The 15,921-nt window shown below is 32.6% G+C and overlaps 1 protein-coding gene across 1 annotated transcript in view; it reads left to right on the forward strand.

Moving 5' to 3' along the window:
- Window positions 1-15,921, forward strand: part of LOC117122940 (lipase maturation factor 2-like) — a gene marked incomplete in the record, with an annotated part of 23,168 nt that overhangs the window by 1,026 nt on the left and 6,221 nt on the right. Inside the window, 9 exon segments of the mRNA XM_033268720.1 lie at window positions 1,332-1,594; window positions 2,223-2,474; window positions 3,534-3,686; window positions 4,685-4,814; window positions 7,054-7,185; window positions 8,089-8,194; window positions 9,477-9,576; window positions 10,902-11,087; window positions 12,665-12,719. Of these exon segments, the coding sequence (XP_033124611.1) occupies window positions 1,332-1,594; window positions 2,223-2,474; window positions 3,534-3,686; window positions 4,685-4,814; window positions 7,054-7,185; window positions 8,089-8,194; window positions 9,477-9,576; window positions 10,902-11,087; window positions 12,665-12,719 (1,377 nt within the window).

Here is a 15,921-nt window from a genome sequence, read left to right on the forward strand (position 1 = left end):
CTTCATAAACAATTGCCAAAAAACGATTTTAATGTTGATTCTATTATTAATGGCATATCAAAATTCTCCTCTAGAACAAAAAATCATTTTGCTAGTTCTCTTTTAATAATTAAAAGGTGATTGGATGTTTTTTTTGTGTGTGTGTGTATTTTGGTATTGTAGTAATATTCTTTTTAACATCAAAATTGCAGTTGAAAGTGAAATACATAATTGATGTTTACAAAATTTAGTAGTAGTAGGCCTGGCCCTACCATATAGTAAAGTTTTCTTAATTGTGCGGACGATACCTCAAAAACCAGCTCAAATTTGAGCATAAATTCACTAGGAAAATATGTGCGCAGAAGTGTAATTACTGCATAATAATACATTATTTATGTAAGATCAGGTCAAAGCATAATGTTTGGTGAAATCTGCGCAGAACTCAGTTTTATTTTCAGAAATGCGTGGGAAGATTTCTAGGCCAAATTTTTTCGTGGAGAATATATCCCCCAAGCAGGTCTATACTCTACTGACAGTCTGGTAGTAAGTAGTATAATTACAATTAAAATACAATGATTTAAGCAATCAAACAACAATTTAAAGAAAAATCGTATATGTGTGAAACAAAATTAGAATTTACAGTAATTAAGAATTAACAGTAAAATAACAGTTCCATAAATTTGATGAAAATATTAATAAAATTATTATGGTACATAAAATAAATATGAAAAGTTCATGCAAATTTTGCAATTCAAAATAAGAAAGGATTCTGCCATAAATCTGGAAAAAGCCTGGAATATTTCAATTAATTATCACTGAATGGATGGATTAGAATCAATAATATCTAATCAGAATTAAGAATTCATTTAAGACTGGCGTAACTATAGCCACTGCCTTAAAAATAGGCCTGCAATGTCGTAAGAAGCTCTGATAATAATAATAATAACAATAATAATAATATTAATAACTATCGTGCGCTTGTACTTGGTGCATGAAAATACTCGGTACATTCAGTTTCACAACATGCTATCAGGTACCCATTTATACTCCTGGGTAGAGGGAGACAAACGTGGATAAAGTGCCTTACCCAGGAACACAAGCAACTTGCACAGCAAGTCTTTCTAACCCCTGACCTCAAGGCTGGGCGTCCAAGCCACAACCGATGCGCCAACTGCTTCTAGTGTGCTCTCTTGAATAGGAGTCGACTGTAGAGTAAGGTTTCAAATAGGTGTCACCATAGATGTGTCTGATTAAATAGGGGTGTCCCAAAGGTGAGATAAATTGTGACAACAAGTAAGTTGCTACAGTAAAAACTCACCGGTTGTACATAATTTTTTTTTGTTTCTGTGCAGGTTTATATGGAAATAATGGAATTCTACCAATCAAGAATAGACTCTTAGAAAGTCTTAAAGGTTCCAGAACACCAGAAGATGCATTTTACGAGCGTCCCACTTTACTGTTGCTTGTTTACCGCATTGGCTTAGACTACGAGTCAGGCTTTGAATTTATATGCATTCTTGGTATATTGTGCTCATTCATCTGTATGGTGTCAAAAATGCTTCGAGACAGTTTCATGTTCGCTGTCCTGTGGTTCTTGTACCTTTCAATCTATCAGGTAAATAAATACAGTATGTAAACTTTGCTTCGGTTCATCTTGTTTATTGGGTTTTTATGACATCGTATAAATGTTTCTTATATTCCAGGTCAAATCAATATGAGATGTTGCAGGTGGTTGGACATAATAGGTGTCTTGCACCCACCTGTTTCAGTCTTCTTGCCAGGTTTTAATTGTGGCGCAGACAAGCAAAACCAGTCACTCTTCGCAAAATGGTGTTTTGGAGATAATGGCCAAAACATGCTAAAATGTCAAAATTTTTGAAATCTCTTCTTTTTTTTTGTTGATAAACTAACCTTTATATATATATAATGTATGTGGCAAAAATCAAGCCAAATTGGTCACTCATTGAAAATCTTGTTTCAGAGATAATGGCCAACACATGCTAAGATGTCAACATTTTTGAAATCTATTCTATTGCACTAAACTAATCTTTATATCTATATATGCTGTTATTTTCCCCATTTTTAAATGTTAAACAACAATTTTTAGCAATTTAGTGATGGTCTCTGACTGATAAATGCCCGAAATCATAAACTTTGGAGGCGTTTATTTGAATAAATACGGTATTTACCATATCTATCATTAAATAAATGCTATTTATTTTTTTACATTTTTTTCTTTGAAGGTTGGCCAAACATTTATGTGGTTCCAATGGGATATATTGCTTCTTGAGGCTGGCTTTCTGACAATCATTGTAGCGCCTATGAATATGTTCAAGTCGCATGACCCAAAACCAAGGCAACATGATGCTATCACAATGTGGCTTGTGAAGTGGTTGTTATTCAGGTTGATGTTTGCTTCTGGTATTGTCAAACTGACGAGTCAGTGTCCCACGTGGTGGGGACTTACTGCCCTGGACTGGCATTATGAATCACAGGTGAGAATAGAATGTCTTCTGAACTGATTGTACTATAAATAAATCTGTGGTTTTGTAAATTCAGATGCTCTTTTTTAAAATCTCAGGGTCGTCCACCACAATTATCATCATCATCAGCAGCAGCATCATCAACAGCAGTTGAGCATCATTATCATCGCTATCATCATCATTATCATCATCATAATCATCAGCATCAGCATCATTATCATCACCATCATCAGCAGCAGCATCATCATCATCATCATCAGCATCAGCAACATTAACATTATCATCAGCATTATTATCATTATCATAGATCATCTATATCATTAATATCAGCATCATCAGCATTGTGATCATAATCCTTATCATCTACATCATTAACACCATCACCATCATCATCATTATCATCATCAGTACCATCATCATTAGCATCAGCAACATTAACATTATCATTATCATGAGCATTATCATCATTATCAATATCATTAATATCAATATCATATATATGATGATGATGATGATGATGATGGTGATGATGGTGTTGATGATGTAGATGATGATATTGGGGCCAAGTCAACTGGGGCCGAGTAGACTTGGGGCCGAGTTGACTCAAATTCACGTAATCATATCATCTACATCATCAACACTATCATCATCATCATCATCATAATCATCATCATCATCATCATAATCATCATCATCATCATCATCAGTACCATCATCATTAGCATCAGCAACATTACATTATCATCAGCATTACATCATTATCATAGGTCATCAATATCATTAACATCAGCATCATCAGCAATATTCAACCCACTGTTGGCATACGCCTCCCCAGGCTGGCACCAGTTTCCTGTCACTTGCCTTTTCCATCTTCCTTATCAAGGTATGGAGTATCAAGGATCCCAAATACTCAGCTCTCTAATCCCCAGGCCTAATAACGAGACATGGTAGAGCATCAGACTTCACAGTACATATACTGTAACACCTTTAGCATTTATTAATGATGTAACAATCTGCTTTGAAAATTTATAAGTGAATTAAAATTTTTGCATGTTCACACATTTCTTGCAGTGTATACCGACACCATTGGCCTGGTACATGCATCACCTCCCGCAGTGGTTCAACGCACTTAGTACAGCAGTAGTCTATGTCATTGAGATCGTTCTGCCGTTTTTATTCTTTGCTCCAATACGAAACCTTCGTATTTTTGCTGCCATCATGCAGGTATAGTTGCTAATTTTTGTTATCTATTAATTAATTTATTAATTTATTAATTTATAATAATTAGTTAATTATAATGATAACATATTTCATTTGTAGTTTTAAAAAGTGCTATAGAAAAGTAATATACTACTAGGATAATGAAGTATATAAGATTAATTATAAAAATAATTAAAATAAATATGCTCCCTGTCAACGACGTGTGGGACCAAAATATGTTAAAAGCACACTTTAGGCATAATTTGACTAAAAAGGGAATATTTTGGTCATATTACAGTACAAAACTAAATGGTCTAAGAAAGCTTAAGATAATCCAAAATTTCCCAGTTTTTCTAGGTGCCAGGGGACTCCTGGGCCATCACTAGCGCTTTGCCTAAGACCACACTGGCCTCAATCAAAAATTGTTAGACACCATTTGGCCACTTCCACTCAGACTAAGACTCAGGCTTGGTTTATTGCATCCTTTTGCGGAAATTTGTTGCTCGTACATTGTTAAAACAATCAAAATTGGTTAAAATATAAAGATGTACTGTACAGTTTGAAAGACATGAAATTAGTTACGTTGAAAAGAGTTATTAAAGAAAGAGGAGACCGGTTGAATGTAAATAATACATCATAGAAATTTGTTGCTCATATATTGTTGAAAATATCAAAATTGGTTAAAATATAAAGATGTACAATATTGTTTGAAAGACAAAAAATAAGTTCTGTTTATTTAAGAGTTATACTGGTTGAATATAAATTATACATTGTAATAAAATACATTGTTAAAACTATTAAAATTGGTTGAAATATAGAGATGTACAATACTGTTCCTCCCCCTGTGGGGCAAATCCTACTGGATATCGCTGGGCTTAGAATGTCAGTTGTGATGGTAGTGCGTAAAGTGATTGTGATTACATTGTAGCATAGCTTTAAGAATGCAACACTCGCCTTCAGTAAACATTCGTTGCATATCACCATACATTAAGTTCTCTTTTTTCTTTTTTCTTTTTCTCCAGATAAAGCTGATGACAATAATATTTATGACAGGAAACTACAATTTTTTCAATATTCTGACTGTTGTACTTAATATTTCATTGTTGGATGATAGATTCTTTAGAAAAGAGGAACCAAAGAAGTCAAAGATTGGTATGATTTTTATTATAATATATTTATTTTTGTTTAACCATATTTATAGAGGGTGACCTTTCCAGCGTATCCTAGAACTTAGGTTGGCTGATATTCAGGGGCCCTCTTAAATATATGAAGTAATTTGATGCTGTTATCGACAACAAATCTTTTTAATTTAGTGAGTGGAGTTGTTTTTAGTCGTGAGAAGAAGTCATGCTGTTTACGGGAATTGAACTCAGGACCCTGGGATTAGGAGGCAAGCAACTGAACCACTAAACTATTCAACTCCACTCCTAATATATGTGACCCAAGCTCACAAACGGGCTGTAAACTCGTCCTCTGACCAAAATGAGCTTTTGTTATAATGGCATAGAACATATCATTTACTTTAAAATGACAGTTAAATGAACTCAATTGGGTGTCTGGAAGCAAAGTTTGAATAATTGCCATCTTATCAACTTTCTTAAATCAAGTTTTGAGAAATTTATTTTATTTTCAGCAGTTTTCTATTCATTTTTCATTAGCTCCCATCTGAAAATGGCTTAATTTTACCTCTCACAGTTGGAATTTTAAACTCAAACTTCAGGAATAGTAAGATTAATAGTTATACTTTATTTATTACACAAAACACCAATTCACACAAAATTCTCATTCTACGCACTATTCTGGGTATTGAGGCTTGTTTCTCAATACAGTTCAGTGCGAGTTGACAGCCCGTTTGTGAGCTTGGGTCACATATAACATATCTGGATGTTTAACTAAAATTTTCATTTTATTACACCCTTAAAAGTGTAATAAAAAAAAACTTTATAGGGCATTGTAAATTCTAATGTTATAGCAATAAACATTATTTAGTGCGTAATAATTCCTGTGTAAAGTTTTGACATGAGTTTACTTGCATCAATTTAGAATTTGATGTGTTCATTTTGAGGCCTCAGCTCTGAAATGGACGTTCTTATGTTAATGTCTCGTAAGACAAATCTTAAATCTGTGCTCAAGGGTTTCTTCGCTGAAGCACGAGAGTTCTTGAACCGTCTGCCTCAATCAATGGGATCTAAGCACGTGCACTGGGGTGCACGCCCCCCTCCCAAATGATTGTGACCCCCCACTTCCAGTTTCTCTCCGCAATTCAACTTCAAGTTGTTAAAAATCACTTCAAATCACCTTATATTGCTAGCTAATGCGTGCTACCTAATCATCGATCCCCCAGTTCACATTTGCTCCCCTCATCAGAGTCCCAACCATTTCATGCCTGCTAGATACGCCACTGGCCACAATCTTCAACCATTTCTCAATTTAAATCATTCATAAAGAATCACCTTTTTCCATAGTTGTTTTTATTACATCATTCTGTGAGACCTTGGTAAAGAGCGCTTTAGAAATGTTATCATATTATTATTATTATTATTATTATTATTATTATTGTTATTATTATTTATTGCTGCGAAGCAGCCAATTCATATTCTTGACAGCAATTTGACCTACTTATTATTTTGTGTCAATGCAAAGAATAATAAGAGTGCCACCAATGTATACCATCACTCTTGAAAAAAAAAACATTAATAATTTCATCAGGACACGTGTAACTACAATGTACTGAAACTTTATTTCATCACTCCTGCATAACATTTTATCTTGTGTGAATTGAGTAAAGCAGCTTTTTTTAATATAAATTTTTCTCTCTGTTCCAAATTGTAATGTAATCAGTAAATGTAGGATTTATACGTTTTCTTACCCTTTCATTTAGATTTTACAGAAGCTGGGTTCTTTAAAGCTGTTAGCAAAATAATGCCATTTACAATCCATATGGCAGTCATTTCCTTAATGTCAGAAATACTAGGAGCTTTTTATCGGTAAGATCATGATGCTGTCTCTTATACACATCTAGATGTGTATAAGAGACAGCTACTAGGTATGCCACTGGCCACAATCTCCAACCATCTCTCAATTTAAATCATTCCTAAAGACTCACCTTTTTCCATAGTAGTTTTTATTACATCATGCTGTGAGACCTTGGTAAAGAGCGCTTTAGAAATGTTATGATATTATTAATATTATTATTAATATTATTATTATTATTATTATTGTTATTATTATTATTTATTATTAATATTATTGAAATCCTGCTGTCAGAGAAATTGAACACAAGACCTGAGATTAGAAGGCAAGCATTATGACCACTAAGCTATACTAATATTATATTAATATAATATACAGGTAACATAATATTTTTAACTAATTCTTCCTTTTTCCGCAGGGAAAAATGAATTCACACGTATCTTGTCATTAGTGGTATCCTGCATTGTTTATTTTGCAATTCTTTACGGAACTATTTACTTTTTTGATTTGAGAATCAACACTTCAAAATATTCAATTGAAAGTCGAATCAGTAAGTAATTATTTATGCGTAACCCGTTTTTTTCATCCATTCCTTCTTTCATTTATTTATTTATCTATTCATTTGTTTGCTCGATTTTTGGTTTGTTTGCACACCTGTCTCTCCATCCATATTTTCATTCAGTTATCATTTGTTTATTTATTCATTTGTTCATCCATCTAGTATGTTCATTCATTGATTGTATCTATTAATTAGTGGTTAATATACAGGTCTTCTAATTTAAGACTCCTCCAATTACAGGCCATTATATTATTAATTCAAGGGAGACCTGTATTAATCTCTTAAAGTTTGGTTTGTGAATGCATAGAACTATCTATCTATCTATCTATCTATCTATCTATCTGTCTATCTGTCTGTCTGTCTGTCTGTCTGTCTATCATCTATCTGTCTGTCTATCTATCTATCTATCTATCTATCTATCTATCTATCTATCTATCTATCTATCTATCTATCTATCTATCTATCTATCTTAATTTATGTAAATCTGTATTGTAAATACTTAGAGCTGAATAATCTATTAATTGCAAATTATATTTTCTTTTTATAATGTTTATGTAATTAGATTTTATATAGTGCGACAAAGTCCCAACAAGCTCACCCTGCATGCAAGCTTTTTGTATTAATTTTGGTTATTACTTATTATTTTGTGTCAATGCAAAGAATAATAGAGTGCCACCAATGTATAGCATTACTCTTGAAAAAAAAAAAACATTAATAATTTCATCAGGACACGTGTAACTACAATGTACTGAAACTTTATTGCATCACTCCTGCATAACATTTTATTTTGTGTGAATTGAGTAAAGCAGCTTTTTTTAATATAAATTTTTCTCTCTGTTCCAAATTGTAATCAGTAAATGTAGGTTTTATACGTTTTCTTACCCTTTCATTTAGATTTTACAGAAGCTGGGTTCTTTAAAGCTGTTAGAAAAATAATGCCATTTACAATCCATATGGCAGTCATTTCCTTAATGTCAGAAATACTAGGAGCTTTTTATCGGTAAGATCATGATGTTTTCTTTGATAATATATTTTAGCAACATCCAGTAACAGATTCAAGGGTGCCCCAAGCTGGCCCGGGAACTGGACTATATTTTTCAAGATTTAAAAAAAAAAAAAAGAGAGAAAAAAGATATATTCAAATTTAAGTTTGAGTGCCATTTCTGGTCATCTAGATGTGCCGTAATCATAAATTTTCTTACCGCAGCCCCAACCAACCCCTGTGGGTCCCCTGTATTTCAAATTTCTGGATCCTTCACTGGCGTTCATCATTTATCCCCAAATGCTTGTCCAATATTTTCAGTATTCTGACTATAGTGGAGTCTCCGAAATACAAATGCCCAGAAAATAGTTTGCTAAATCATTCCTATTCTTCCTTTAATAAAATACTTTCCAAAAACCGGATCTCCCTATTCCGAATTCCGGATGTTTTATTCGGTCCGGAATACAAAAGTCAACTTTTACAAACCGAACAAGTAGTTAATAAACAACAATTTTCGGACGAAATAACGCAATAATCATTGCTGTCTAGGAATTAACAACTAGGCCTAGCAAACACCCTGTGAATGAACCGTTTGTACAGCTAGCTCAGTCCCAAGAGCATTGCCATAGAGACTATCTATTGTTTAAAACGGCAAGCCAGTATATCGTTAATGTTACATTAAGTGCAAGTTACGTCTTCCATTGTTGTAATAAAGTGCATATGGCCTTAGGCCTAATCTTTAAAATTTTATTGTGGGCTGGACAGTGGATATGTTTTTGTTACCATGGTCCCCAGCTCAATTCCATTTCCAATACAATGAAATATTAAAAATATAAAACACGAAAACTCTAAAGATTATAAAAAATTTTTATTTTCATTCCAGTATTGTATTAATTTATATAAGTATTTAACAATGAATGAATTAAGTATGTTTTCTTTCATTATTATCTTCATGCATTACTTTTCCAATTTGGTAAACCAGTTTAGTACTAAAAATACCTTTAGTACTGTAAAAGAAATGTCAAAATGGAAAAAGAACTATTTATAGGTCTGATATAGTGCCTTATGACCTGGCCATAATTATAAAGTTTATTATTTTATATTGCATTGAACAAAGACTTGGTTATACTGCTGTATACTCTATTGTTATTTAATGTATTAATCTATGTTTAATATTCATTTTAATATGAACAATAGTGTATTTTTAACTGCATAATTCAATTTTATGATATTAGACTAAATCAATAAATACATTTTTCTTTATTTCTATTCTTATCTGTTTTAAATATATTGCTTGCAGGTGCATTGTGCTAGAGAAGTCGTTGCTGAGTAAGTTGTGGTCAACGATGCAATGTGTTGCCATCTCAGCTATTGCAATATATATGTTCACAATAAGCTTAGTAAGTCAATTATGTATTCTGTAATAATATAGACAATGGCGTTTTACCTGGTATATAAACTTGCCTTCCAATTTCATGGTCATGTGTTCAAGTCCTGTCATGTGACAGAATTATTTTATCATGAACCAAAAACAATTTCACTCTCTCATAACGAGACAAGGTTTTTTTTAGAACATCCTGTGTAAAAGTTTGTATTATGAACTAGCTTGACACTTACAGTATGAGGGAGCTTTCGTTTGCAGGACGATTGGTAGGATGTAGAACGTAATAACGCTACTAAAAGTCATCTGTGCATGCGAGAACGTTAAGTTCTCCTCGTTGTGTGGATTCTAGGATGCAATTTGGCCAAATCTACAGTACAGAGAACGTAGGATGCCCAGTAGGAGAGGCACGCATGAATAATTCCGTTCTAGCGTTGCGTCGTCGTGCAAATTGAAAGCTCTCTACTATAGTATAAGACAGTGGTAAATCCATCTGCCTAATAAGTCTATAAATAGAATATTTATAATATGTTAAAAAATATTCTTTGAATATCAATGAAACAATATTAAATGTCACAACATTGTGAATAGATTGCTCTGATCGTTTTCAGGAGAATGAAAATAAACAAGTTTTATAATATAGAATTACGTTTTATATATTGTTTTATTTTAGAAGTTTTATATATTCTTTTGTTTTAGAAGTTTTATATAATTGTTTTGTTTTAGGAGTTTTATATATTGTTTTGTTTTAGAGGTTTTATATATTGTTTTGTTTTAGAAGTTTTTATATATTGTTTTTTGTTTTAGAAGTTTTATATATTGTTTTGTTTTAAAAGATTTATATGTTTTAGAAGTTTTATATATTGTTTTGTTTTTGAAGAATTTTTATATATTGTTTTGTTTTAGAATTTTTATATATTGTTTTGTTTTTTGGGTCCCTCTGAGACAAGTTTTTGACTTCTAGAAGGGATCCAAGATAACACTGAATTGATCTATTTTTCTGATCTGAACATTGTCATTACCAATACAGTATATGTTTGAATTTAAATTTAAATTAATTCTTTCATTATTATCTGAATAAATATATCTACATCTGAATATACTTTAATCTAATTCTTACGTCCCTTCTAAAAGTTAAGCTGTCCACCAGTGGTCAGGCAATTTTAAGTAGAGGTCTGCAGAGGTGGGGAGGGAGGGGGGCTTAAGCCTTACTTTCCCCTCCAGCTGTCACTGCCACGGCCTACTAGAAAAGGTGGGCTTGATACCTTCATACATATTTCAGTAATTCCAACATTTAATTTTTCTGGTTTGTGCACCAAAAATTTATTTTTTTTTTGTTTGTAGGTTCCACATACTGCTGTTGATAACACCGCTCAAAGGAATCTTTGGCCAATCGTCTCAGAATGGCACCAGCGTACCGATCACCTACAAATCACAAGTAGTTACGGACTCTTCCGACGGATGACAGGTGTAGGAGGTCGGCCTGAAATCATTATAGAAGGCAGACAAAATCATCAGTTACAATGGAAGGTAAAAACTGTATAGTCAGGGGTTTAGGTAGAAAAACGAAACAGGTTGTCCAGAATGGAAGACGAAGGACTTGTCGCGTAGCGACAGCTATGGGGCGTAGCTCTAAGCGGGGGTGTGTTTGTGAGGGGACACATACGGAAGAAAAAAAGTAGAAAATTATGACCATTAGAGCGCATTTAAAGGTGTGCAAATGTTGGAAATTTGTCGTCAAAGGAATAGTCTTGAATTAGCTATCACAAAGATATTTCAGTTATAGATATAGACTGCCCACAGCTACGGTTGTTTACTCAAATTATTTTTCTAGGCTATGCAGGTGCATCTTCATCTCTCGTCCTAGTCTAGTGTAAATTCTACTCTAGGTCCTCCGAATCGAGAGATGTATAGGCCTAGGCCTACTGTATTTTGCTGACTGTTAAAATGTAACTTGTAATGTTAACAACAAATCTTTTTCACGGTATTTTATGAATTAATTATAACCAGGAAGTTATGAACAAGAATAATATCTTGGGGAACCGAATCTGAAGAAGTACTGTATTTGAACTGTCCATTTTCCAGCAGGTGTAAATATGTTTTTAACACGACATACACGTGTTGTAAATTAAATTTTCACTCGGTAGACAATGATTTAACCTCACTGAGGCATTAAACTAAAATGCTTAATAGTTTAATGCAAAATTCGATAGATTCAAAGAATATAAAGAATTTGCTAAAGGTACACCAGGCCCAACTAGGCTAGGACAAGCTGAGTAGGCCAAGCCGTCACGGTAAAAATGGCCGTCCTAAATAATTATTGGCCGTCCAAAAGACGGCCGGACTGCTTGCTCGCTAAGCCCTTGATTCATGTACACATGTGTGGACAAGAAAATATTTGGTGTAATGGTCTGTCCAGATTATCAAATATTCTGTGATAAAAAATTGCTATGCCCATATTTAGTCATGAATTGCCTATATATGGTCATGATGTGATGTCATCATGACCATATTTTGGCATATCACATCTGGAATGGGCTTTATGCTAATAATAGAGTTAATGTGGATGATAATACTTACAGATGCCAATTCTAAGTTTGTTGCAATTTTTTTTTGTAGTTGGATCAAAAATACATTTACTAATTAATAATAAAAAATATTAAAGACATTCCATTTGTCTTAATTACTGTATACAGTAAGAATTTATTATTGTAAAAATAAAACATTTTAGCAGTCATGTAGAGGTGTTCTTTATTTCTGAATATTGCAAACAAATTTTTCTTCATAAATAATTGCAGGTTTTCGGTACGCCATGTGGCAAGTGCTACAAATCTGAAGGTATCTTGGTTCTGAGAAGAACCGTTTGTAATACTGTTTTAATCCAAACGGTTCTTCTCAGAATCAAGATACCATTAATTGAGATTTGTACCATATAAGCCACATGGTACACCGAAAACCTATAATTATTTATTAATTCACTTTACCGTGCAAAAATTTCATATTAACCTGCATCAAAGTATGTGTGCTTTATATCATTTTTACAAATACTTTTATCACTTGCTGGTTAGCAGTGCCATTTTCTAATTATGTTTTATTATTTCATGTAGGCATATGATTTCCTTTATAAACCGGGCAACTTAAGTCAACCGCCTCCATTTGTTGGTAAGTATAAGAATTTGGTCTTTATCTTTACTATGCAAGGCAGTTATTTGTACATTGTTATTATTTTACACATCCATTCACATTTTACCGATCTAGAATTATATTAATGGTATGGTATGGTATGGTAAAATCATTTGGCAGAGCGCCTTTTCAATGGCCAGTGATCATATATTTATATTGCGCCTTCCACGGAAAAAAACCGTCTCAAGCGCTTTTAAGCCACAAGAAACAAAAACCAAAATTAATTAATGAACAGGCGCGAATGCGAAGGGGACACGGGGATTTTTCCAGTGGATACAAATAAATTTGAAAAAGTCATGGTAATGAAAACAAGTAGGTTTTCATATTTCTTCTGACATCGTGAACAGATAAAGGGTTCCTTAATGCCTGTAGGAGGGAGTTCCAATGCTTCGGAGCAGTTGCAGAGGTGGCCATATCACCGGCACGTTTCTTTGTTCCAGGTGAGATTAGGGTGATGGCTGCACCATATCTTGTAGAGCGAGTTAGGGTGCACACTTCCAAACAGCCAGCTAAAGATGACGGCAAAGTGTTCTTCAGCAATTTGTAAATGAGTAGGAGTATTTTGAAGATTTACTTACTGTAAATTGAATTACTGTAGTGCCTGCAGGCGAAAACAAATCTAGCAGTCTTGTTCCGTAAGCGTTAGATTCTTCTAAGATCTTTTACATTTAATCCACCGTAAAGGGAGTTGCAGTATTCAAGACAAGGTAATATTAAAGCCTGTGCTGCACTATGAGATGTGTCCAGGTCGATGAAACTTCAGATGTGCCAACGGTTTCGGAGATGAAGATTAATGGTGGAACTTAATTTTGAGACTCGCTCTGTAATTTTTGAAGATTGATCGAAGATGAAGCCTAGGTTACGGACAGTTTTAGATGACTTATTAATACGTTTCCTAAGAGAATCATGACAAGATGCTGCAGTGAGAGTTGACGAGGCGAACCAGTGAGGCGAAATTTTGTTGTACTAAATATTTATTAGTATGCGATTTGTATTTATTTTGCATTCATTTACTTGGTAAAAATCAATAGTAATTTACAGTCGGTCTCAATATCTATTGATTTTACCTAATAATTTTGCATCTTATTTTTATTGACTTACCTTATGTTCTGCATTTTATGGATATATATATTTGTAAGAAAAATAAATTACTACTGAATTGTATGAAATTATTTTAATCATAATAATATTTATTAGTATGCAATTTGTAATTCTTTCACATTAATTTATTTAGTAAAAATCAATAATAATTTACAGTCGGTCTTAATATTTATTGATTTACCTTATAGTTTATTGTTTTGCATTTTATGTTTGTTATTTGTAAATAAAATAAATTACTATTGAATTGTGTACAATTTTATAACTACAGCACAATATCTATTCAGTATAATAGTATAAAAATTTTTATACCTAAATTTGGTAAGGGGTGCTGCATATTAGTGTGCAGTTTTTTGGTTTTTTTTAATAAATAATACGGCAATTATTACACCCGGTCATTATCAAGCACATATTTTGCATATGTTTGTTATTGCTAAGGAAAATAAATTACTATTGAATTGTATACAGTTTTGTAACTACAGTACAATATCTATTCAGATTATAGTATAAACTGTTTTTTATATCTAAATTTGGTAAGAGGTACTGTATATTAGTGTGCAGTTTTTTTTTTATACACTAAATAAAATACAAGTACTGTATATTTACTTGTACATTTTTCTTTGCGTTAATCAGTGTGAATTTATGCACGTGACCAAAAAAAAATATGGCCGATTGGTCAGTTTAGCAACAACATTTGCGTTAATATAAGTTAGATTAAATTTCAGAAAATAAAAGTTATAATATTTACCCACATTGAAGTCAAAAAATAATTGTAGGCTAACATAATTCAAAAACTGGATAATACATTTTTTTTACGAAAAACCCATACTGCCACTATTCGAAGCAGCCTTGATTATACGCAGCGTGTATCGCGGTAACTATGCAGCCATTTTGTTTTGTCGAGTATTTGCCTGTTTTCTGTTCGACTGGTCATCTTCGTTAAGTAGGATTTTACCACCGTGCAGGTGGGCGTGGTTTAACAAAGAACGACTAGTCAAGTAGGCAATTCTTCCACATTAATTTATTTAGTAAAATTCAATAATAACTTACAGCCGGTCTTAATATTTATTGATTTACCTTAGAGTTTTGCATTTTATGTTTGTTATTTCTAAGGAAAATAAATTACTATTGAATTGTGTACAGTTTTATAACTACAGTACAATATTTATTCAGTTTATAGTATAAACTGTTTTTTATATCTAAATTTGGTAAGAGGTACTGTATATTAGTGTGCAGTTTTTTTTTTATACACTAAATAAAATACAAGTACTGTATATTTACTTGTACATTTTTCTTTGCGTTAATCAGTGTGAAGTTATGCACGTGACCAAAAAAATACATGGCCGATTGGTCAGTTTAGCAACAACATTTGCGTTAATATAAGTTAGATTAAATTTCAGAAAATAAAAGTTATAATATTTACCCACATTGAAGTCAAAAAATAATTGTAGGCTAACATAATTCAAAAACTGGATAAAACATTTTTTTACGAAAAACCCATACTGCCAATATTCGAAGCAGCCTTGATTATACGCAGCGTGTATCGCGGTAACTATGCAGCCATTTTGTTTTGTCGAGTATTTGCCTGTTTTCTGTTCGACTGGTCGTCTTCGTTAAGTAGGATTTTACCACTGCACACGTGGGCGTGGTTTAACAAAGAACGACTAGTCAAATAGGCAAATTCTTCCACATTAATTTATTTAGTAAAAATCAATAATAATTTACAGTCGGTCTTAATATTTATTGATTTACCTTAGAGTTTTGCATTTTGTGTTTGTTATTTCTAAGGAAAATAAATTACTATTGAATTGTATACAATTTTATAACTACAGTACAATATCTATTCAGTTTAATAGTATAAACTTTTTTATACCTAAATTTGGTAAGAGGTACTGTATATTAGTGTGCAGTTTTTTTTTTATACACTAAATAAAATACAAGTACTGTATATTTACTTGTACATTTTTCTTTGCGTTAATCAGTGTGAAGTTATGCACGTGACCAAAAAAAAATATGGCCGATTGGTCAGTTTAGCAACAACATTTGCGTTAATATAATTTAGATTAAATTTCAGAAAATAAAA

This window comes from Anneissia japonica, unplaced genomic scaffold, assembly GCF_011630105.1.
Source record: "Anneissia japonica isolate Jap-2015-1 unplaced genomic scaffold, ASM1163010v1 scaffold288071_len251177_cov169, whole genome shotgun sequence".
Classification (NCBI taxonomy): Eukaryota; Metazoa; Echinodermata; class Crinoidea; order Comatulida; family Comatulidae; genus Anneissia; species Anneissia japonica.